Genomic DNA, 16,155 nt, shown 5'->3' with positions numbered 1-16,155 from the left:
GAGTCCCGGATGAGATCCCGGACATGATGAGGAACTCCGGAATAGTCCGGAGGTAAAGATTGATATATAAGACGAAGAGTATCGGAGTCCGGAAGTGTTTCGGGGGTACCGGGTTATCGCCAGGAGAACCGAAAGGGGTTTCTGGGCCCCCCAGCAAGTGTTGGGGGGGCTCATGGGCCAGGGGAGGGGGCACACCAGCCCACAAGGGGTTGGTCGCCTCCCCTCACCTAGCCCACTCGGCCAGGGAGGTGCCCCCCCTAGGGCAGTCGGCCCCCTTTGCTTGGGAGGCAAGGCGCCTGGGGGGCACCCAAACCCTAGGGCGCCTCCCCTTGTGGTCACCGCCTCCTGGGGGGAAACCCTAGGGGCGCCCCTCCTCCTCCCTTACCCCTATATATAAAGGGGTAGAGGGAGGGCAACCACACCCATGTATGCCACGGCGCTGCCCTCCCTCTCCCTCGTAGTCCCTCTCTCTCCCTCTCTCCCCCCTCTCTCTCTCTCTCTCTCCCTGCATAGCTTAGTGAAGCTTTGCTGAGATTGCTCCACCACCACCGCCACCATGCCGTCGTGCTGCCGGGAACTCAAGCTACTACTTCATCCTTGCTCGCTGGATCGAGGAGGTGAAGGCGTCACCAAGCCGTACGTGTGTTGAACGCGGAGGTGTTGTCCGTTCGGCGCTTGGATCGGGAGTTCGCGGGACAGATCGTGATTGGATCGCGAAGACGTGCGACTACATCAACCGCGTTTCTTAACGATTCCGCTTAGCGATCTACAAGGGTATGTAGATCCAATCTCTCTCCTCTTGTAGATGGTCATCTCCTAAATTGATCTTGGTGAGCGTAGGATATTTTTTTGTTTCCCATGCAATGTTCCCCAACATCCGGACCCATCCGCAGATTGATGTGGTGTCCGCTTTTAGGGGTCCATATTAGAGTTGCCCTTTCCTTTGAATTTATCTCCGACGCTACAATCAGTTTGTTTCTCACAATAGCTATATGCAAGTCACCTGAAAATAGTTTTTTGGGTCAATTGATTTTGGAAGGAAGGAAGCAGCCGCCGAAAGGAAGGAGTCGTCAGCTTGCTGGAGAAACACCTGGATCTATCTTAGGGTGTTAGGTGACCGTATTATCCATCTTAGAGTGGCAGATGACCCCATTATCTATCATAGGAGTGTGAGGGTGGTGCACCTGGAAAAAAAATGTTCATGGCTGGGTTAGAGGATGACTGGGATGGCGGCAGCATGACGATGAGCGGCAGTTGGGGGAGGGCGGGGCAGTGAGGCTGCCGCGGGTAGGCCGGTGGTAGATAGGCTGTTCGGAGGTAGAAGATGAACGGTGAAACTGTTTGAAGGTTGAAGAAGCTGATATGGCCATCTATTTTTCATCCAAGATCCAACGGCTCCCAAATTTGTTTTCAGTCACGTGACATCTAGCCTGTCCCTTTGTTTTTCTCAAAATAAAAAAAAATCGCGTTACCAGCGGTTATTTCGACCCGATCGGCCTGTTAAGCCTCAGCGTGGCTGAGCCGGTCGGACCGGGCAGTAGCCAAACCCTGAACCCTAGCTAGACCCTTGCTTTCCCCCAAAACAAAGAGAGAGAAAAGAAGCCAGAGCCTGCTTGCCGTCACCATGCCGCCGGCGGCCGGGGAGCTCGCCGGAGCTCGCGGGGGAGCGGAGGCGGAGAGGGTCTTCATTGGCGCCGGATGCAACCGTGTCGTGAACAACGTCTCGTGGGGCGCCTGTGGTCTCGTCGCCTTCGGCGCCCAGAACGCCGTCGCCCTTTTCTCCCCTTTGGTCCGTCGATCTGGCCCCTCTCGCCCTTCTGTTTTTAGGTATCCTGCTGTTTTCTTTGTTTGATCTGATTGGTCTTGGCTCCTGTCTGTGCTGGAATAGAGAGGGGAGATCGTCACGACGCTGCCGGGGCACAAGGCGGCGGTGAACTGCACGCTGTGGCTGCCAACCAAGAAGGATGTACTCCAAGGTCTGCTACCTCCTTTTTACAGCTATTTGCTTCTGTCTCTCTTAATAGTTAATTCTCTCTCTGTTGCATCTGAACTGAAATGATTACCGAAAAAGGCTTTCACCCTGCTTTATATATAAAGCAATGAACTGAAATGATTAACTAGAGCAACCAGTCTGAAACAATACCATGTCTTGTTGCTGATGCACTGAGCTGCATTTTGAGGTAAAAAATTAGAGTGTCAACCTGAAATTGTCTCAATGAATAATTGGTGGGACTTGAGAGGAGATAGATCAAGCAAAAGGTGTTCTGGACTGATCCTGTAATGAGTACTGAACCGTTGGCTGGTGGTTTGTTTCATTTGCCCCTTTGCAGTTCAAAGCAGGGAGACACATTATCTATTGTCTGGAAGCTCTGATGGTGCTATTATGGCATGGAAGATTGGTTCTGGAATAGGCAAGGTGAATTTCTTCTGTTTCACCATATATGTGTTTGTTGTCGTTTGGATTCTGTTTGAAGCCTTTGCTGCAATTTCGTGGCATTAGATTTCTTCTTCTTCTCATTTGCTTGCTCGGAATATGTTTATCTGTTTATCTTGATCAAGCTGACCCAAGTTGATTGATTTTGCTGTTTATGTCTGCTTTGCAGTGGTCTCATGTTTTGCAACTACCAGCCATGCATAAGAAAGGTGTGACCTGTCTTGCTGGAAGGATGGTGTCGGATAGGGTTTCAATTTTTGCTTCCACCTCCTCAGATGGTATGGTGGTTATTTGGGAAATGGTGGTTGAGCCGACTGCTGGTGGTAAGATGATCTACTGGCATTTTGGTACTTTGTACACTGATCGTCTGATCCTAATCTTGTTGGTTAAAGCTTGAATAGTCTCATTTATCTTTAGCTTGTTTCTAAAGCAAAATTTATAGTCCAATTCTCTTAACTTGCATGATCTTAAAGCCTTATATATGTGTGCTGTCATCCTATTTATGTTATTTGGTTTCACTTCTGTAGGCTGCTGCAAAGTGTCTTGTTTGCATTCTCTTTCCGTTGGTTTAAAACCAATGGTTTCACTTTCATTAGCGGTGTTGCCGGAGCAGGAAGGCTGCCTAATTTTAGCAATGGGAGGATTAGATCATAAGGTCCACATATATTGTGGGGATCAGTCAGGCAAGGTTTGTAAGACTTCTTATTACTTCCATTGCTATACCTGCTCGCATTTCCTGTACTGACCAGAATTTTCTGATGCGCAGTTCATTAAAGCCTGTGAACTTAAGGGCCATTCTGACTGGATTAGAAGTTTAGACTTCTCTTTACCTGTGATGACGAGCAGTGAGAAACACAGCCTTTTTCTCGTTAGCTCGTCTCAGGACAAAACCATTCGGATATGGAAGATGACTTCAGATGTGCAACAAAGGAAGGATAATATTGGGATGGCCTCCTACATTGAAGGTCCTCTATTTGTGGCCGGTAATACAAGTTACCAACTATCATTGGAGTCTCTTCTTGTTGGGCATGAAGATTGGGTATATTCAGTAGAGTGGCAGCCTCCTACACTGCTACTTGGCGGTGAAGCTCATCAGCCAATGAGCATATTATCTGCATCTATGGACAAGATGATGATGATATGGAGGCCAGAAAAGAATACTGGCCTTTGGATAAATTCAGTAACAGTTGGTGAATTAAGTCACTCAGCACTTGGATTTTATGGTGGCCATTGGGAACCTGATGGTAAATCTATTCTTGCACATGGCTATGGTGGATTTTTCCATATGTGGAGAGATGTTGGATTGGATTCTGAAAATTGGCAGCCTCAGATTGTCCCATCTGGTCATTTTGCACCCGTATCTGACTTAACATGGTCTAGATCTGGCGAATATTTGCTAACAGTTAGCCATGACCAGGTAGGTTTTTGTAATTCAGCTTCAGTGCAGTCTTATAGAATATTTATCTTTGGGTGATTATCATTTTTGTGTGCTACTTGTTAAGCCTGTTTTGCATCAATGTTTATTATGCAGACAGCACGCATATTTGCTCCTTGGAGAAGTCATGTTAACCCAGGAGATGTGATTTGTTGGCGTGAAATTGCTCGCCCCCAAATCCATGGGCATGACATTAACTGTGTGGCATTCGTTCAGGGTACAGGAAACCACCGGTTTGTTTGTGGTGCTGATGAAAAGGTCTGTAGAGTCTTTGAAGCTACTTTATCATTCCTGAGGACCCTACAGGAAGCAACTTTGTTGAAACCTGACAATGAGGATTTTGACGATGTGCAAGTCCTTGGAGCAAATATGTCTGCTCTTGGGCTTTCACAGAAGCCTATATATACACATGGTAAAAATCCCTCACGTATTGGGCAGAGTTGTCTTGTTAGCTTTTGATAACAAATTCTAGTAGCACCTACTTTATTTTTTCAGTGATTCTTTTTCACTTGACTAATACTTTTTGGTTGATGGTTTTATGCAGGAAAGGAATCCCCAAGCAGCGCTTCTAATGATGGTCCAGATTCCATGGAGACGATTCCTGATGCAGTGCCAACTGTGTTTACTGAGCCTCCTGTGGAGGACCAGCTTGCATGGAATACCTTATGGCCTGAATCTCACAAACTTTATGGACATGGAAATGAACTCTTTTCCATCTGCTGTGATCATGCAGGGAAGCTCGTTGCATCGTCGTGCAAGGTATTACTGCATGCTTTCTTGTTGTGACTGAAATTTTTGTATGATATCCGGTATCAGTTGTGTTCAGCCAGACATCATAATCACCATGATCATTTACCTCACCTGGCCACAGTTATTTACTTGATTGTTCTTGTTTAGAGCATGTGTGGTTCAGCTAAGTGCTCAAATGTGAATCTGCAAACAGATGCTTGTTTTTCATTTTCATAGAAACTTGAATGGATACATAGTATTGCTGGGGCTTTATTTATTTATTTATTTATTTCTGGAAACCACTTAAATGTTTTGCCACTGCCACAGGAAAATAGTTTTGTATCTGTGCATCCTCATGTCGCAAGAACGCATGTTACAGTACTATTTGTCTCCATATGACTACTCGTAGTAGTTGGTGGAGAATGTCAATGCTATATTTTACTAGGGAGTTCTGAATGATACTTGATTCTTTTCCAGGCTCAATCAGCACCAGTTGCTGAGATCTGGCTCTGGGAAGTTGGAACATGGAAAGCCGTTGGTCGCTTGCAGTCTCACAATCTGACAGTTACACAAATGGAATTTTCTTCTGACAATGCTTTTCTTCTGAGCGTATCAAGGGATCGTCACTTGTCTGTCTTTTCAATTAAGAAAACTGGTGAGAGATTTGTATCTTTTAGTTTCATATACATTGTTTATTGTATTGGATCCAGTGCTCATGGTCTGCAATTGTTGGTGTCATCCCACTTATGTAACTCTTAGAGGAAGGAGCACAGCATCACCTGGTTACAAAGCATGAAGCGCACAAAAGAATCATATGGGCATGCTCGTGGAACCCTTTTGGGTATGAATTTGCAACTGGTTCGAGGGACAAGACTGTCAAGATATGGTGTGTTCAAGATGCATCTTCCGTCAAGCTGCTCGCCACATTGCCTCAGTTCCGTGAGAGTGTCACCGCATTGGCCTGGACGGGCCGTGACCGTGCTCGTAATGCCGGCATTATTGCTGTTGGCATGGACAATGGACTAATCGAGCTCTGGAGTGTTTCAGGGGGGAGAGCTGCTTCAGACAGTAGCTCAGATCTGTCTCCCTTCAGCGTCGCATGCATGCTCCGGTTTGATCCTCTGTTGTGTCATGTGTCAACTGTGCACCGTCTGCGGTGGCAGAAACCCGACTCGGCTGATGAGAAAGCAGCAATTGAGCTGTCTTCTTGTGGATCTGATCACTGCGTCAGGGTGTTTGCAGTCCGTGATACTTGAGGTATTTATGCAACGTTGTGACTCCGAAATTTTGAGCAGATGCATCTATTTTGTTGGCATGACATAGGCATATACGTCTAGATTTAGCGGACTAAAATCCTGGCAGTTCTCGGTGCCCGTGGCACCTCCCTGATGTGGTGTAAAACTTTTATCGTTCTGTTTGTGAGATAATATTGCTATATTGCAAAGCATATACCGTTCATATGTAAACTTTAGTTGACTGGGGAATGCAGTGTGTTGCCTTTTCAATCCCATGTTTTTGTGTGGTTGACATTTGTTGTGGCGTTTGGCATGATTGTGATCTTCACCTGTTTAGTGGTTTACGAGTGTGCTTGGCCCTTGCTGTATCGGTTTTTGCCGTGTTTTTCGTAATTAAATGGGACAGCAATATTCTTCTGTTCCGTAGTTAACTGGACAACAACATTCTTAATTAATGCAATGTGTATTGCTTTCGCCTCGTGTTTAACAAAAAAAACTCTAGCACTGGCACAATACCCTCTGCATATTTTTTGCTCCCTGTATCATCCATGCCTGCAACAACTTTATAAACTTCACTATATTTTCCATATATGAGATCCATCATGTACAGACTTTGTCCAACTATATTTAGACAGCTACACACAACCATTCCAGCTGTGTTGCGGGAAGCTTTCAGGCTCCAGCAGCAATGCATCAACTAATCCAACACCGGAACTGAATATGATACGGGGCGAATCAGGCAGTTTTGTTGATGGGATCAACAAAAAGTTGGTATCAGACTTCTGAAGCTTTGGACTCCTGAAGTATCTAACAGAAAAGAATGGCTTTGCTTTACCAGTACTGATCTTTTTTTTTGAGAATAACCCGGGGGGTGGGGGGGGGGGGGGGGGAGCTCCCCCACCTGAATATATTACTCAAAAGGCTGCTGAAGCAGCAAGTACAGAATTACATAGGCACGGTGCAACGTGCAGAGAGGTAGGAACGTCACGAGAAGACGTCCTCCTTGACACTTGTCTCCAAGAGACGGTGTGACCAAAGATCTAAGTCAGAGATAAGGTTCCTGAGGGTTATTACAGAACATTGATCAACATTCCTAAACAACATGTCATTACGTGCTGCCCATATCTTCCATATTAGTGCCACGAGGACGAAGGACCATGCTTTTTTGGGCAGGTGATGAGGTAGGGGGGGCGTCCTAGAGGTCGGAGATGTCGTCGGTCTGCGGCAGGATCCCTAGTCGTTGCCATATCCTATTGGCAAGTGGACATGTGATGAAGAGGTGCATGGAGTCTTCGGATAACCTAGCACACCGGGGGCATATATCAAAGGAGATTATATGCTTGTGGGCAAGGTTAACCCTATTATTGAGGCGGTCCTTGAAGAGTAGCCAAGCAAAGATTTTTAGCTTGTGAGGAGCCCTGGTGCCCCATATGAGAGGGGCGATGAGATCAACGTCTGGTCTAGCCATGAGGGCGCCGTACGCTTGCTTGGTGGAGAAGTCATGGCCTCTGTGTAGGAACCTTTGATCTTCCTCCGCCGAGGGCATGAAGTCCTGCAAAATAGCTAAAAGCGAAACAAGCTCTTGTTCTACAGTAAGAGAGAAACGATTACGGAGGTTAGCTTCGATACCGAAACACAAAATATTAGCCACTTTAACCAGCTCTAGGTTGGCGTGTGAGAAGAGGTGTGGAAAGGTGGTAGCTAGAGGTTTTGGGGTCAACCAGGTGTCAAGCCAAAAGTATGTATGCGATCCACTGTTTGTTAACACAAAGGAGATAGTCTGAAGGGTGGGGATTTGCTGAGCTATTGTGCGACAAAGAAACGAGGTTTGAGGAGCCGAGGGGACTAAGGCATTGGGGTGTTGAAGTTCTAACCATTCTAGCCAAGGTGACTATGCAGAGGAGAGGGCTTTGGCTGCAAATTTCATGAGTAGGCAGTTATTTTGCACATGCAGGTTTTTTAGCCCTAAACCATCGAATTTTTTTGGTAAGCAAACATTTTCCCACGCAATAAGGCATTGAGCTCCTGAGCAAGCGTCGTCCCCTGCCCAGAAAAAAGCCCTTCTCAGAGAGTCGATGATTTTGAGGGGTTTCTTTGAAATGCGAAACACTGACATGAAGTAGGTGAGGAGGGAGTCTAAAACCGTGGAGATGAGAATGAGACGATCACCTTTGTCAAGCAGTTTAGCACACCAGCCCGTCAATAATTTGCGAGATCATTCTAACAACGGAGCAAAGGCATTGGTAGGAGGTTTGGTTGGGGCAAGGGGTAGGCCGAGGTACGTTTGAGTTGAGGGAAGGGAGCGCGGGAGCAACCCATGGCGAGAGCAGTGGCAGCAGCCATGGTATCATCTGTGTGAAGAGTGGCTAGAGTGGTTTTGGAGAAGTTGATGGTGAGGCCCGTAGCTTGCGCAAAATTGTTTAGGATTACTTTGAGGGTTGTTGCGGCGACAGGAGAGGCGGCTGCAATGATAAGCGTGCCATCGGCGTATTGGAGAACAGTGGGAGGTAAGTGGGAGAAGATTGGGTGGTGGAGAGCAGGCTCTACGTTTTGGAAGATGAGCTGTTGGAGCAGGTCGGCGATGATGAGAAAAAGGTAGGGGGAGGCCGGGTCACCTTGCCGCAGGCCATTCTTGCATTGTATCCAGTTGTCTGGGACCCCATTCAGGAGAATGGCAGCTTTGCCCGTGTGAAGAATGTTTTGGATCCGGTTGCGGAAGTACTGATCATTTCAACATTGACAGGAGCAAAGCTGCAAAGGAATATAAACTTCCATGCTTTATTGTTCAAAGGTAAAAATACATAAAATCACACTACATAATAGGCCATCTAACAAAAAAGAGTAGCTTTGCTTCACCAATACTTTACTGTACACATCTTTGCATAGTTTGATGGCACAATAAGTTTCGACATAGAACACAGAAAGAATGCTTGTAAAAGAGGGCTTGCAAAGTTTGACTTGACATACATCTAATACACGGAGTAAAAAGAGCAATGCTACACACACGGGGAGAGTTTTAGGGGATTCACGGGATAGCTTAGTTGGGATCTCTTGATTGGATAAAAAACAGGGTGAAGGGTACTGTACGCATCATTACATAGTTTGACTGCACAATAAGCTTCAACATAAAACACAGAAAGAATACTTGTAAAAGAGGGCATACGCAAACAGCCCAAACACGACAGTGTGGACATCACAGGAAGCAAGCAAGCCCCATAGTCAAGTAGTGTAGGCTGCTGCACGTATGCTGGTAGCTAGCAACCAACATATACTATACTAGGAAAGGTTTCCCGATGCTCATAGGTGACGATCTTGTACACTCCAAACAAACCGGGAAGAGTTTGCATCCGGTGCATGCTATGGTTGTGCTTTCCTCTCTCAAGCAAGAAACAGAACAGTACTAATCTTGCCTTGCAAGGCAAAGATATGATGAATCCCAATTGGTTACCGACTTCAACAGTTAATGTGTTTATTAATACTGTCAAATCACACCGAAGAAGCGAAAATTTCCGTGTGTTGAAACTTGATCAAAGATGTCACCCAAGCAGCTGTTCTTGGGTTACAGACCTGGAGAAACTTGGCATAGTTTAGCCCTGAAGGCAAAGCAAGTCAGGGCTTATGGGGTGGGGCACTGGCCAGATATACATACTACTAATAAAGGAGCTTGTTTCATGCAGACTGCAGGAATGATGAAATGTTCTAAATGGGAAGCAAGCAAGCAGAGGACATCAAGAATCTCCTTCTCAAGATAATAATTCCCTTGGCTTTTCCCCTGGCAGGTTCTTTTATCTGCGGCCTCATAGCAGATAGAGCAATCAGGCACAGTGACCTAGACTCGTCTGGTAACTCGATCCAGTTGGATCAATCATCATCGTCAGACGGTTTGAGATTGATTCAAGGAGAAGAGGGAGGAGGAGAAATGGAGTCCCCGAACCGGGCGCCGTGGAAGCTGGTGCAAGCGGAGACCCCCTACAGCACCGGCAGGCTCCACGGTGGCGGCCACGCGAGGCGGGCTTCTGTTACTGAGGAAATCACGGTGGCGCAGGACACCGAGAGCTCATCGGAAGTTTCAGTCAACAACCAGAAGTTCCAGGGTGTGGAGGGGACGTCCGCCGGCGCCGAGGAGGTCGAGAGCCTGAAGCGCGTGGTGTCGGCCCTCGAAGAGCGAGCCGCCGGCATCGAGTCGCGGTTCCACGACTACTGTGACGCGAAGGAGCAGGAGTCGACGTACCAGAAGATGCAGATCATGTGCCTGGGGATGAAGCTGGAGCTGCTGGAGTCGCAGAACCAGCGGCTCGAGGCGGCCGCCACGGAGATCCGGGCGGCCGCCGAAGAGTTCGCCGTGATGCGGGCGAGCCTCGACGCGCTGCAGAGCAAGTTCAGGAAGGTTGCCAGGAAGAGCAGACAAGAGTTCGACGCCATTGATGGAAGGATCCTGGCTTTGGATGCCCGGGAGGCAGAGATGGCAACGAGGTGCCGAGGCTTTGAGCAGCTCATGGCGGAGATGAAGGAGCTGGTTTTGCAGCTGCAGAAGGGGAAAGGAACAGACAGTGAGGTACGTATTGTCTTCTTCGCTTCATCGACATTTCCTTCCTCCATTTTCGTCTGATCAAGATATTCCTTGTGCGTGCACGGCATAGAGCGTGGAGGTCGCCGTGGAGAGGAGCATGCGGAAGCTGTCGAGCAGCAAGGACCTGCTGGACGGTATGGAGGTGCTCCGGGACCGGTGGGCGGCAGACATGGAGGAGCTGATCTACCTCGGCTGGATCACGGCGTGGCTGCAGCACGACCTCCTGGTCAGCGACGGCGAGGGCGGCGCCGCCAAGGGCCCGGTGGCGATTGGGGACGACGACAATGACGCCGACCCGACGGCGGAGGAGCAGCGCAAGAAGGGGGAGAAGATGGTGGCGGTGGCCGCGCCGATCAACGAGGTGGAGCTCCGCAAGACGTCGTCCGACGCGTCGTCGTGCGCCGCGGGAGAGGAGTCGTGCATGGGGCTGGCGGGCTGCAGGACAGGGATCGGACGGCCAAGATTGCTCCGCAAGATCAGAGGGTGGGCCAGGGGAAAGGGTCCAATCAAGGGCAGTGAGTCATAATTCATGGACGCGTCTAGCGGGCAGCCGTTGACCCGCTAGCGCTTCACAGCGGCCGGCTATTAAATGAAAAGTGTTTGTCTCTTTATCCCAATTAAGAAAAATTTCTATGGTCCCAGCTAGTTAAACAGAAAATTCCAACAGACATGCGTCCGGCTGTTCCTACTTTTAGTGCATGGACGCACATGGCTTTGTATCATTTAATTCACGATTTACAAATTTCAAAAAGCCATAACTTTCAAACCGCGCATCAAAATTAAGATCCATTTTCACCCTCCGAATCCTCGCGACGAGATCTTTGAAACTAGATCCTACATGGCTATGTTTCGACGAATTTTTTGTGTGCAATTTAGTGCCTCGTTTTGTGCAACTGCCTAGTAGTTGATGTGCAACTAGCTGACCGTGGATGTGCAACTTTTCACCTATCCCGTGGACGTGCAGTTTTCACTGATGTCACCTCCACCCCCTCAAACTACCCCTTCACGTGAGATGTGCAATTTCGTCTGTTGCGCAGGCCAACTGCCTAGTAATTGATGTGCAACTTTCCCCTTGCCCGTGGATGTGCTTTCACTTTTTGCTGTATCCGCCAACTTCCTAGTAATGGATGTGCAATTTCGGATACTGCCACAACCAAATGTCTAACAGTGAGAGCAACTTTTGATCGTACCCCATGGATGTGTAGTTTTTTCTTCTAGCAACCGGTCCAAACCACCCCTGTTTTTGAGATTTACAACTTTAGCACCCTGTCTATATGCAGCTTTTCACTATCCTCGTGAATATGGAATTTTCACCATTCAACTATCCCTGCCTGTGAGATGTGCAACTTCGCATGCTTTCTTGGCCAACTGCCTAGCAGACTATGTGTAACTCCGTTTGTTGCCCTGGCCAACCGAAACTGCATATCCACAAGCAGGGAGAGGAAATAGTTGCACATCGACTAATAATCAGTTGGCTTGAACAACATACTGAGTTGCACATATCCCTAATAGGGGAGGTGGGCAGAGTATGCCAACAGTAGACATCCACAAGTAGGGAGGAGAGTTGCATATCTACAACTAGGTAGTTGGCCGGGGCAGTAGACTAGTTGCACATCATAAAAGTCGGTTGTTATGGTTGCTATGTTGTAACCTCATTGGAAGTTCGATCATGTAGCTCTAAATTTGGTTTTGAAAAACAGTTGCATCATGCAGTACTAAAGTTGCACAATGCAGTACTAAAGTTGCACCATATAGCCTTAAACTTGGCATCGAATCTTTTTCGTCAAAACATACCCATGAGGAATCTAGTTTCAAAGATCTCGTCGCGAGGATTCGGAGGGTGAAAATAGATTTGAATTCTGATGTGCGGTTTGGAAAATATGGCTTTTTGAATTTTTGAAAACCCAAAATAAATACATATGGATCTGGTCGTTTCCAAAGTAAAGGGACGGTGTGAAGACATTTAATGCTGTAGTCACATGTACTAGCGGACAAAAAAATTAAGCATGCATGCGCTGTGAGCCAGGCCGTTCGTTTCCTCTAAAAGATGCGCGGCCACTTTTTAGATTTTGGGATAATTCATTGGTGCTGATTAATTTGCTTGTGACCACTCGTGAGAATGATGTATGTTTGAGTCAAATTGCATTGTTGCAGTAATAAATATGGTGCATACGATGTGTTTTTTACAGAGTTCAATTGACATACACGCACATACACCCCAATGAACTCACACAACTCTACATCTATGAGCACCTCCAAGATACTGAGCTAGCACAACATCTTGAGATTGACAAAGTGACGCCGCATTGTCGACGGAAACGCACTACTAGAAAAATGCCTGTTAGTGGCACACCTATTTTGGCCATTAATGATGCACTATAGGTGCGCCACTATTACCACGCCACTAGTAACAAATACTAATGGCGCACCTCTGGTGCGCCATTAGTATACCAGATAATAGTGGCGCACCTGGCAGTGCGTCATTATTATGTCCAACGGTGCGCCATTACTATGCCTCCTAGGGGGCCATATTTACCTTCACGTATGCCTCCAAGTGCGCCATTACTATGCCCCATAATGCGCCACTGGTATTTAGCCCTGGTGCGCCACTAATGCTCAATATGGTGCGCCACTACTATGAATATTAGGAATTATTATTTTTTGCTTTTCTGGTATTTGCACAGGTTACAAAATATCTAGTATTCGCACAGGTTACAAAATACACATTACACAGCACAGAATATAAACATCACACAATAGAATTCATCATATTAGTCTCCAAATTCGAAATAGCGAACAAAGTTCAAACATTAGCCAAGTTTAGGTCTCGAGACATTAGCAAAGTTCATCATATATATTAGCCGAGTTTGTCGTCACATTACAAAGTCGATATCGATCATCTAAACTACCATCACATAGAAGAGAGCTGCAGTCACGATGAGCATCATCGCGATGAAACTGGTCTTCATCCGGTTCCTCCTTCATTCCCTCCTCTCTCCCGCTAGATAGCGGGCGTATCTAGCTTCCGCCTCCGCCCTAGTGGTGTACCCTTTGTAACTGTTACCGCTGAAACGGTGAACCTGTCTCCGACACTCCTCCCAGTCGTCGTAGACTCCGGGAACCTTACCCTTGTACACAACATACGACAGCATCTCTATGCACTAGACAAACAAAACGTTAGTAGCAATTCACAGACAATATATAAGCAATATATAAGTATGCAACAAAAGGATCGGAAGAGAAAAGCAACACATTAATAGCACGATTCATGGTCCTACTAATAAATAGCATCGATTACATATAAGTTGAACGACTGTCCAAACTAAAGAGACATACAAGTTCATTAAAGTTTAATTACAACATGAGCTAATCGATATTTCAGAACTACATAGCATCATTACTTTCGACTCGACTCAGGGACCGGAGCGTGGATGAAGCCGCCGTCTTTCGTGATGGTCATGAAATCGCGATCGTTGTCAGCCTGCATTTGTAGCGTTGTTTCTATTTCACTGTTGGACGGTTGATATTTGAGGTAGAACTGCCCCGAGGTACGAAGGACATCTTGATGGATGATTTCCGCAAACTCCGACTGGATGCGAAAGAATTCTTGTCTGATGTCCGCGTCCTGGATTGCCGACAAGCGTGCGGCCCAATCTTTGAGATTAGTTGGTAGCAGAAGGTGATTATGGTCCCGTACGATCACCCGCATGTGATGGAGAGCGTAGTAGGCATCCTTCTGACCGCCAGGCGGCTGCTTGACGCAGGGGAACGTCGTTACGTGGGTGAACACGTGCTTGCCGTACCTACAAATTGGCCTCCTGAAGGTGCCTCCAGATTTGGCGTAGCCGGGGAGAGCATCATCAAGAACTTTCTTGATATTTGTGTAGTCTTTCTTCGACTGACGGTCCGAGTCGAAATACGTGGCCATGGAATATTTCGGGCTTAAGAGGATGAGTGTGCAATGTGTGTCACTACACAAAACACGGAATGTTAGAAAAAAAGAACGATCAAAATCTAAGAAATCATATGTTACGGGGCGGTGAGGGGATGACTTACTCGGGAAAGTAAGGCACGAGGAAGTTATCCTTATCTGGGTTCGCCAGAATGACGCCTTCGAGGTATGAACTCGTGACTTGCCGGTCCCCAGCGCTGCCCAAAATCTTGGCACGCATGTAGAAGGGGTCGACTATCACGATGTCTGGGGTCACGTCTCTAATGATCCGCATCTCCATACTGAGCGAAAATAGCCGAATGAAGGTGTAGTGCAGCGGATGAAGGTTAAACATAGCGAAGATGTCATCAAACCGCAGGACGATCATACGCCCGATGTTGCTATCGACAAAGCCCTTGCCCTCTGGCACCTTGGCCACGAAAACCGGGTATGCCACATCATTCTCGGAGAGACGCCGCTTCTCCATAGAAAGAAGACTGTCATGCAGACTCCGCATAGCACCGGTTGCAGCATTGAGCAGATTAGTCGGTAGCATCGGCCTACCCGCCACATGCACCCTCCTCGAGATATCCTTAGGTGAAGGTGGCCCGTCCTGAGCACGGATCGTACTCGGTGCCGGCTGGCTCGCACCCTTGTTATTTTTTCTTTTCCGTCCCTTCTGCTTCTTCTGCTGTAATGGGATCGAGTTCTGCTCAGAGACCACCTTCTTGAGTGTGTTGGGGCTGATAATATTTCGCACCTCGGCTATCTGAGGCTCGGTGAAGGCGGCAGCTGGAGGCGTCTCCTGAGAACTGAACGCCAGACGACGCCTGTTGCAATTGGGTTTCTCCGCGGTACCAGCTAGATCGCGATCGTCTTTTGCAGGGTTGGGTTCTTGAGAAGGAGGCCCCAAGAATTCGTCACTGTACCCATCATGTTCGTTGAAGTACTTATCGACGTTGGAAAATGTACCGTCGTCGTCGTCCGGATCCTGTGCCATATGCATGTCCGGATCAGCTGACGGCGGTAGCGTTGCGGCGGTCTTGCCATGGCTTGGCGCCGGCACGACTGGCGGTGTTGTCTGTGGGGTGGTGTCCCCCGCCCCAAACGAATCTGGCTCTTCGGCCAAAGCATGGACCAGCTTATGCAGGCGCTGAGGGTCATCACATCATCTTCGTCGGCCCCAGGGGGCCGATACGGAGGTAACAAGTCGTCGCAGCCCCGCAGCACTCGAACCAGTTGAACCCTATACACGGTGGGTGGCATCGGATTACCGTGGAACACGCGGTTGCCCGGTTAAACGATTTTGGCCTTGGCGACATCGATCAACTCGCTGCCCACGAAGTGCAGGAGAGTGCATGGAACATCGACGGCACCCTGCGAAAACATGTAGGGCGTCAGGGATGCCCAGTCAAAGGCAAGGAGATGAAGTCATCGGCCGTGAGGCTTAGTTATTGTGATAGCGTCGAGCTCGGCTAATGTCGAGGCACCTCCAACGGCGGGCGTGCAAGTGACGGAGGGACCGCTTGCTGCCGAGGTGCCGGCCGGCGTATTCTTCCCACACCCGGGTGCATTAAGCTCCAATGCCGGCGCCGACGCCGGAGACACCAATGGCGCCGCCGGCGCGTTGTGCGAGTTGCTGCCCGTGAAGCTGGGAATGGGGGGCGGCCCCTGTTGGCCGCCCACAATCCACGCCTGCAGCCCCTCAATCGAGGTAGGCACAATGGCGGTGACCGTCGCTCCCGGTTGGTCTTGCACTTGCTCTTCGACTATCTCCGGAATCCGCGCCACTTGTGCCTTGAGTTCTTGAACCTCGCGCTC

At 48.2% G+C, this 16,155-nt stretch overlaps 2 protein-coding genes across 2 annotated transcripts; both read left to right on the top strand.

Annotated features, from left to right (window-relative positions):
• The first annotated feature begins 1,525 nt into the window (after nucleotides 1–1,525).
• Nucleotides 1,526–6,103, top strand: LOC123180490 (elongator complex protein 2). Its single transcript, XM_044592563.1, has 10 exons — nucleotides 1,526–1,789; nucleotides 1,889–1,976; nucleotides 2,331–2,416; nucleotides 2,604–2,757; nucleotides 2,962–3,122; nucleotides 3,201–3,851; nucleotides 3,966–4,281; nucleotides 4,414–4,628; nucleotides 5,076–5,253; nucleotides 5,358–6,103. Exons 1-10 carry the CDS (start codon nucleotides 1,625–1,627, stop codon nucleotides 5,852–5,854), a joined length of 2,511 nt encoding a protein of 836 aa, XP_044448498.1. The 5' UTR covers nucleotides 1,526–1,624; the 3' UTR covers nucleotides 5,855–6,103.
• Nucleotides 6,104–9,475: 3,372 nt separating this feature from the next.
• LOC123165956 (protein CHUP1, chloroplastic) lies at nucleotides 9,476–11,062 on the top strand. Its single transcript, XM_044583722.1, has 2 exons — nucleotides 9,476–10,388; nucleotides 10,474–11,062. Exons 1-2 carry the CDS (start codon nucleotides 9,537–9,539, stop codon nucleotides 10,927–10,929), a joined length of 1,308 nt encoding a protein of 435 aa, XP_044439657.1. The 5' UTR covers nucleotides 9,476–9,536; the 3' UTR covers nucleotides 10,930–11,062.
• The last annotated feature ends 5,093 nt before the right edge of the window (nucleotides 11,063–16,155 follow it).

The sequence above is a fragment of the Triticum aestivum genome, chromosome 1D (genome assembly GCF_018294505.1).
Source record: "Triticum aestivum cultivar Chinese Spring chromosome 1D, IWGSC CS RefSeq v2.1, whole genome shotgun sequence".
Lineage (NCBI taxonomy): Eukaryota > Viridiplantae > Streptophyta > Magnoliopsida > Poales > Poaceae > Triticum > Triticum aestivum.
This window is presented reverse-complemented; position numbering and strand designations above follow the sequence as displayed.